Below are 8795 nucleotides of genomic sequence, written 5' to 3' on the forward strand. Positions count from 1 at the left end.
AAACCGTAAAGTTGTCAGGTAGCAAAATAGGTTGGCAACAAAACGCACAGCAACTCGTAAACAAGTCTGCAAGTTGTGACCGGAAATTACGTCTGTCGTCTATCCACCGTGAAGAGCACATTCTCGAGCAATAGCACTTCAAAATACAATTGCAGAATATTACTGCCTCACAAGCCCGGGCTTTAGTGGCACTGGAATACGCGCTTGCCTCTGCACTGAAGGAGCCACCGAACGCGTCCGCGTTGCAGCTCTCACTTTCTCCCGCTACAGTATGTCCTACAATGACATATTTGATGGGGATTGGCAGCCAACAATAGGATTGGATTGGGACTAAATGAAAGAATAAAACGATATTGAAATGAATATTATTAACAAATATTTCCCAGAAGATTTTGGGTTCAACCTAAGGCTGACTAGGACAGATCGATCAACTTGATCCGACACAGTAAGTCTACATGTCATACATAAGTAAACCCACAAGAGAGACAATATTGCAAAGGCAGGACCATGTTCGATGGTAGGCAATCGAAAACGTTTGACGGGGAATTTTCTGTCAATATTAGCTAGTCCTACTGAGTGGGCAAGTAACCTTTCCCGCGCTCTTCCCAAAAATACTATTTGTGATGTCATAAAGGTCTACGTTCCATGACGTAGCATGTAGCCCTAAATTACAGTCCCTGCCTGCAATATTGTCCTCACTCTCGACCTGAACTCAAGTTGAATGTAACCAACACAGACAAGGACATGCTTTTTGAGATATAAAATTGCTTGAATGGATGAAGAAAAGGTAAGCTAAATGACTTCATACAATATTGGGGGAAAGTAAAATAGGGTAAAGCAATCTAAGTGGATATTTCTTGTAAAAAGCTATAACATATTGTAAAGCAAATGTACCATTCTTTATAAAGTCACCAGCTTAGCTCTGATATGGCTGTAGCTCTATTTATGATGTCCTCTGCACAGATCTACTCTGACATTGACATATTATTACTTATTGGAATGTCTGTCCTTCAGGTAGCACAGAGGGAGGATGGTGATCCTCAGAGGGAAGGAAAGGAAGTTGTTGAGGAAGAACCGGTGGCCACGCCCAAAGAGGAGGCCAAGAAGAGAAGGAAGGTAAGATAGCAGGAGTGAAAGAGCACATAATAGGCCTACTGGGTTACACTCTGTACCTGATAGCAGCCATACCATAGATATCTATATATCTTTGATAACAACATACGTAGTAGCTGTTTTCAAAACGTGTTTTAAGAGCTGCTTTGACCTGGCCCATAGCCTATTCATAAATTGTCTCAGAGTAGGAGTGCTTATCTAGGATCAGTTTTGCATTTGAGATCATAATGAATACAATTATTTGGGCAAGGTTGAGCCCACACCTTATCTGATGTACTTTATGTATACGGGCCCTGGTGTTACATGTCTGCCATCATTTGAGATCTGGAATCTGTTCTGTTCTATCCTAGGCAAAAAGGAAGAGGAGTGGCAAGAAGTCAAGGAAGCTGGGCACTGACAACGATGCAGGTCAGAGATTTACCTCTGTAGTACTACATTGTTTCTCTATTCTGTCTGTGATGTGCAGGTTGTGCTATCCATTTTCAATGAAACTGTAGTCTACTGTAATCAGTAAGAAAGGTCACATAGATAGCTTTATTCAAATAGGCCTATTCTAAAACAATGAAATCAGAGTATTAAGAGATAAAACGTCTGATTTCTCTTTAATTTTGTTTCTACTTCCTCTACGGCAATCACATCTTTAGTCTCCAGGAATAAACACCTGGATAGAGGATCTGTAATTGAGCTCCTGGAGAAGAAAGCTGTTAAGGCTGCATTCGGCCCAGGCAACAAGGATGAGATGGAATACTCCTACCCAATCCTCATCTCATTCCTGCGCAATCTTACTGATGAGTATGTTAAAAGTGTTTCTGTAATGTTCAACATTTATGAAATATTGTGCAGTGGGAACTAAACACTAACTAAAACACTTATTTTAAATGTTCTAGGCAGTGGCAAGTGATCTACAAAGGACTAAAAAACCCTGTAAGTTTCCCTACCTGCCTTTGACCTTTGATGTGTCAATGATCTGTTAAATTCAGAGATTAGCCATCAAGTCATATTCTGTTATTCATGTTCATTTCTCTGTCAGACTTCATCAAACTTTGAATTCAGTCACAAACAAGAATAACAATGTTGATCAAATGCATTCTGTTCGATCTAGAATACTTTACATCACAGTTCCATTGAAAATACTGTTTTTGTTCTGTTTGTTCAAAACAGATGACGAAGGAACTGCTTGCCAAATTGTGCAAGACAATTGTAACCTTCATCGCACAGACCACCCTGCAGATCCTGCTGCCAGCCCTGGCCCGCGTACTTGGGGTAAAGGACTTTGCTGACGACGACACTGACTCACCCAAGAGGGGTGGTAGTGCAAGATCCTTTGCTGCCTTTGACAAGGAAAGACTGGAGCTCATCCAGGAAGTTAGATATCTGGCGAAGAAAATGTATAAGGGCGGCACAGGGGCTCAACATCTCAGGTCCCTAACACCCTCTTCTAAGAGGTATGTTCCTCTCAAGGTTTTCATGTATGGATTTCACCAAGATCATCTATCCAGTGTTAGAGTAAATTGCATTGGCTATCTGATGTAGTACAAAATGTAATGTATCAGCCTTTGAGCATATTCAAATTAATGAGCATGTAAAGCGATCAAAAGGACATGTAGATATTTAGAATACTAAAATTACAACGCTTGACCGATTTGCCAAGTTAAGACAGGAATTATCATGCTTTGCTTGTTCGTTTTAAAGTTCCCAGACCTCAGTGAAAGTCCACCTGGGAATGACAGAGGACAGAATCATCAAAAGTGTCCAGGAGCAACTGTCTGATCATAATATCCTGTCCTCTTGCCCACCTGAGCTGACTGTTGGTCTTATCAAGGTGGTGGTCGAACAGCTTAACTCTGCCCTCTCTGCGACCATCAGCAGAGCCATTTCAGGGCGGTCCTCCCCTATTTCTTCTGGTACCCAGGCCGCTGAACAAATGGTCAACATGGTCCAGAAATGTTTTGATGATCACACCACCCCAGAGGACCAGAGCTCTACCTCTGTATTAGAGTCATGCATTCCACCTGCAACAGAAGAAGTGATGACTGTTATCGCAGAGATGGTGGGTGAATTGGAAAAAGAAGATCCGGAATTGGCTAAGGTTTTTCGAGAAGTGGCTGTGAAAGTTAAAATGTTGGCATCTGGCAGTGACCTTGTAGTGGAGCACCTGGATGTTGAAGACTCTCCTGTTCCAGAGGAGCTGAACATAATATGTACATCTTGCAAAGCAATGATGCAAAATCTTGGCACTCTGTTTAGTGTGAAGTTCAAGACCAAAGCCTCAAAGGCTGTGAGTGAAATTCTTGTGAGAAGGTTAATGAGCGATATCTCTGGTATGGTTCAACCTTCTCATTCGTTTAGTACCACTCCAAGCTTGATGAATGCATCTAGCCCATCTGACAGGATCCTTGATTCTGCGGCCATTGAGCTCATACAGATCAAAGTAGAATCTGAGACATCAAAAATAATTGATAACTTTGTTGAAGATGTCAAGGACATTGTGCAGTATGCTGAATTAGATCGGCCAACAAGCACCCAGAGAGATACCCAAGTGGGACACTGTACGACAAAGCGGAAACCCTTCCGTGCAGCTCGTAGACTCTGCGAGAGACTTCAGGCAAAGCTGGAGACATTGTTCCTCAGAATGGGTGGAGCTCCAGTCCAAGGGGAAGAACTTATGGAAAAAGCTGACTCCAGTGCTGTGCTTCTGGAGCATACTGACTCCAGTGATCTGCTTGTTTCAATCCTGAGCTTGCCTTCCCCATGTAGGAGTGAATCCCCTATATCAGAACGTAGTTCATCTTCTTTATCTGATGGATGTGATTCAACTGACTCTGTAGGAGAGAAAACACCAGAGCAACCTGAAACCAGTAAGAGTGAGGCAATACTGCAAGTGGTCAACTCAACAGGACTTGGTTCTCTCCGTAAATGCCAAAGTGAGAACTCTCAACCATTACTGTCTCTCTGTGATTCCAACATGGTGCCCTGCACCAAAGAGGTCTTGTCCCAGATTGTGACCATGTATAGGTCAGAGGTGGCAGATTTGGAATGCACATCATCTGTTGCAGAGGGTTCCTCTTCCAACTCCCTTGAAGTCTGTGGCTTTTTGGACAGTGTCATGTCTTATCTAGAAGACATGCCTGTGTCTGGTTCTTCATGGTTGGAAGGATTGAGAGATACTCCAGCCTCAGTCATTGAGAAACTCTCCAGTGAGGAGTTCCAGATGAACGCTACCAACGAAGTGCGAAAAATACTGATCAAATCAGTCAGTAGCTTTCCCAGCAAAGTCAGTTCCAGCCAGACAGATTCTCAGATGTTGCCAGCAAAATCAACAATTTCCTTAAGGCATACAGATATAACTGCTTTTGAAATCGTTGGATCAATTACAAATGACATGAAGAGCCTTTTCCCACCCACAGAGTCTTCTACTACTCTATGGCAGGCAGACTCTATGCTTCAACAGAGTGATGAGAAAACCTCAGAGTACACTGAGGCCACACCCAAAGGCTCACAGTCTGGTTTGGAAGTATCTGAGAAGAAGATCTGGACAACTGCAAAGACTATTTACCACAATGTGAAGACAAAGATGAGGAATTATTTTACATGGCAAAATCAAGTCAAAGCAACAACGGCTCATGCCAAAAAGACCCTCAGCCATATTCTGGTTTCAATTCAGAAAGAGCTGTCAAAATCTGACCAAACGGTGACTGCGCTTTCACAAATAGAGAATGTGGTTGGAATGATGCTGAAGGATGTTGAAAGGGTAAGCAGTGAATGTGGTGAGGAACTGATCTATCAAGCGTCACAGCGTTCTTCCTCCTTGTTGTCATCCTCATCTGCCAGATCAAAGAAGTCAGAGTGGGAATTTTCACTCCCTGGCACTCCCATCTCTTCTGATTTACCAGAGTGTATTACTCAGCCCATTGTGAGATGCTCAGTCATCGACATGGGCAAATCTACTAAGCCAAAAACATTGGTGTGTGATGCCAGGGAAAGCATGTCTGCAATAGTGGATACCATCATAAAGGAGGTACATCCAGAGGAAGAAGGGGAGGTTGCATTCCACCCTGATCTAACAGCTGCAATAGCAAGACTGGAGGAGCTCATATCTCAGGGTAGGATTGGTGCTCTCTCACGTGATCTTACTCACCAAGTCAACCGCATCATTTCTGAGAGCAACTTGACCCCTCTGGTTCTGACAGTGGCGGCTGGAAAGAGTGCATCCGATACAGTCCTTACTGAGCTGAAGAGGAATGACAAGACGGTGGGGAAGCCCACAGCTTACAAGCTGGTTCAGCTTTTTGCAGAGGAGTCTGTGAAGCGCCTCTTGCTTCCTAGCCTTGTGCCCTCTACAGCTTCAATGAGTTTGGCTCAGGGAGTTAGTGTGCCGGCTAGCGTATCTGAAGATAGGATTTCATGTTCTTTTTCTACATCAGCATTTAGTGACACAGTCAGCCTGTTTACCAAAGTAATGGTAAGCCAGGTCATGGACTCTGTGGTTTCTGATGCACAAAGCAGAGGGTCATCTCCAACCGGAACTGTAACTGATATAGGCAGTCTACTGAGTGGTAAGTCCTACCCTCTGCCATCTTTCTCCGCCATCAGCATGACAACAAGTGGGACCTCCAATGCTGCACGAGGCTTTGAGGCCAACATAGATGCTGAGGAAAGGGATACCATCAGTTGTTTCGGTGTACCTCAGAGCATTGTTTGTGATCAGAATTCAACCAGCCCGGATGTTGCCTCGCTTTCAACCCCATCCACTGACAACTTAGTCGGTGATGATGACTTCACCGGCCTCATCAGCATGTTAGTGGTGAGACTTCTGTCAAAAATCCAAACCCAAACTGATCTGTACCCAACTGACGTCACACGCACGTCACAAGACCTGATTCCAAAAGTTATAGCTGCCTTCTGTGCATGGTCAGGCTGCTCTGAGACCCAAGCTTATCCCAAGAACCTGAAGAGTCACAAAGTATACAGCACCGTCTACAAACATCTGTTGAAGGAGTTTGGCTCAGAGAAAATAATCCAACTGGCCGTGTCGACTCAGGACTCCACATTCAATAGGATTCTTGTGAAGTCATTGAGCAAGGAGCTTCTCCACAGTTGTAACGAGGCATCAAGAGCAGCCTCAAGAACATCTTTCGAAGCCACCAGGCCAGAAGCTCTTCTCATGGCTGAAGATGTGAAGGCTACCAGAGGGAAGCTGTCTTTCCTACAAAGGCTTGCCAGACTGAAATTCGACTTAAAGGTACATCACACTTATTTAAGTTAACAATTGTGTCAATGTGAGTAAACAATGTTATTTAGAGAAAATGTAAAACCATCCATTAATTCCAAAACCATTTATAAATCTTGTTGTGCTGGTGTGTAAGATGTGATCGTTATTACCGTGAGATTGTTCTGCTGTGACAGTTGTTTTGACATGTTTTTGTTTTAGCCATTCATGATGGGAAACAAGAAGGATTCCAAGAAGAATTCCCGCCATTCTGAATCCAAAGACCAGACTACTGCTGAAGATATCATATGTAAGTCCATACAGCAGGACATTTACTGTTTGAGATATTGGTGTACAAAGCTGCTATTGCAAAAATATTAAACCCTATATACAGTACATTATATATTATCGGTAGTAATCTCTTATGTAAAATTATTTATAGTTTCCAAATCTCAAGATTCTGGTTCTCATTTATTTGTGAAAGTAATAATGAGTTGAAACTAAGAATACAATATAACATCATTTCTAAATGAAAGTGCATGTCAACTCTCTCTCTTCTGTCGCCCAACATAGTGGCACATCCTGGACTCCCAGAGGGTCTTCCCTCCACCTCTCAACAGGAGAAGCCTCGCAAACGTCCCCTTCTAATCAGGATGTTTTCCACCATCTCCATAGGCCTATCCAAGCCATTCAAACGGTTTTCAAAGCAAGCTTAATACAACAATTTCCTCTAATACAGTAATATTTGCATTGAATTGATGGCCTTTGTCTACCGTATTTAATTTACAACCAATAAAATAATACATGATGCAGGACACTCAGTTATAAGGGAATTAATTGGTTTAACTTCTCAAACAGAAAGACACACATTTCCATTTTCTGTGGATCGCCCATGTTTACATTTTACTGAATGCTAGTCTGACCTTTGAACTGTAGATGGCAGTAAAGGTCTACTTTTGCTGCAGATCAACTTCTAAAGCTCAAACCTCTCTGGACAAGAAGCCGAAACATTTGTCCCTAGTGAGAGAGAGTATGTGTGTGTGTGTGTGTGTGTGTGTGTGTGGCAAAAAAAGGGAATATTGCACTACACTTTTATGATACAGATACATTTTGCATTCGGTAGCATAGCACAGCTGTAGTTTTTTCAAATGCCAAATGTACATGTAGCATGCTTCTGCCTACATATGCTTTTCTGAGTGACTTGTGTTGTGAGAGAACCAGAATTCAAACATAAACTCCTGGATTACATTTTATAATATTGTTAGCTCTTTTTAGTAACATATGGTAGCATACATGTTTCACACGGTGGCAAGTCAAGCTAGTTAGTTACATGTAACAACATTACATTATATGGTCAATGTTTGTGTGTATCCTCTTAGCTTTTACCTTCGACATCAACAAGCGACGCACGGGCTGGTCCTGCAGACTCCCACGCCCATGGCCCAGGAGAAGGCAGGGGGCCACCTGCTCACTCACGTCCCAGCCATCTCCTTTGAGACTGACTCTACTGTGGAGTGCAAATCCAAGAGGACTCCGGAAGAGAGGGACCGGCTGAAGGTTAAACTGGCCAACATGGCCTTGATAGGAAGGATCAAAAAGTCTTGGCTGTGAAATGCCCATTATGGTTGATTATCAAATGTATCATTTTCCACTTTTGAAACAACAATGGGAAAGACAGGGTTTATAGCAAAGGTTGCTCAGATTGGGCCTTTGGAAAAATTGGGAGAATGAAAGTGCACTCCTGATTCAGAGAGAAAGATCCAGCTTAATCATCCATACCATTGTTTAAATTACAATTAAAAAACATTCAAACTGTTCCTGAGTTTCGAAACACAGAGAAAGGAAAACATCCTTATCTTCAGGCTGTTCACACCTGTTCACACAAGTCCTACTGTCCACAATCTCAGGGTTCTTCAATACAAAATCACCTGTTTCAGAAAACCTGATCACTTTCACATTCGAACAATGTTTGTCGGATACTTTTCAGTAACTCAATAAATGTAAGTGTTGAAACCATACATAGCTGGTAACTTGAGCTCGACAGAGTACTTGAGCTCGGCAGAGTAGTTTTGACCTGTGTCCAGGTCAGTATTGGAATAGTGACTTGTATTTTGCATCTAGAAGTGTAAGAATTTTAGAAGAATGCTATTTCATCAGTCAAATGTTGCACTGTTTGATAAGACAGGGTAAAGAAAACCTCAATTTTAATGAGTTTAGTTGTGAGTTTGACATTTTACCACAAGAAGTCACTATAATACTATAAGTTATCAAACAGGGTTGTCCTGAAAATCAAATGAACCACAGCCAAATTAATTATTTGCAACTAAGAGTAAGATAAAAAAAGACAAGTATAACTTACTTCCTTGATAAAATACATTCTAAAATGTAAATATATCTGTTTAAGGCCCAAAGCAGACGTTTTTATATCAATATCAAATCATTTTGGGGTAACAATTAAGTACCTTACTGTAAT

The 8795-nt window shown here is 42.1% G+C and overlaps 1 protein-coding gene across 1 annotated transcript; it reads left to right on the forward strand.

Annotated features, from left to right (window-relative positions):
* Nucleotides 1–837: 837 nt before the first annotated feature.
* Nucleotides 838–7077, forward strand: LOC116365357 (uncharacterized). Its single transcript, XM_031818007.1, has 8 exons — nucleotides 838–1116; nucleotides 1464–1521; nucleotides 1758–1905; nucleotides 2001–2037; nucleotides 2275–2558; nucleotides 2806–6355; nucleotides 6545–6632; nucleotides 6896–7077. Exons 1-8 carry the CDS (start codon nucleotides 928–930, stop codon nucleotides 7036–7038), a joined length of 4497 nt encoding a protein of 1498 aa, XP_031673867.1. The 5' UTR covers nucleotides 838–927; the 3' UTR covers nucleotides 7039–7077.
* Nucleotides 7078–8795: the final 1718 nt, after the last annotated feature.

This window comes from Oncorhynchus kisutch, unplaced genomic scaffold (genome assembly GCF_002021735.2).
Source record: "Oncorhynchus kisutch isolate 150728-3 unplaced genomic scaffold, Okis_V2 scaffold1228, whole genome shotgun sequence".
Taxonomy (NCBI): domain Eukaryota; kingdom Metazoa; phylum Chordata; class Actinopteri; order Salmoniformes; family Salmonidae; genus Oncorhynchus; species Oncorhynchus kisutch.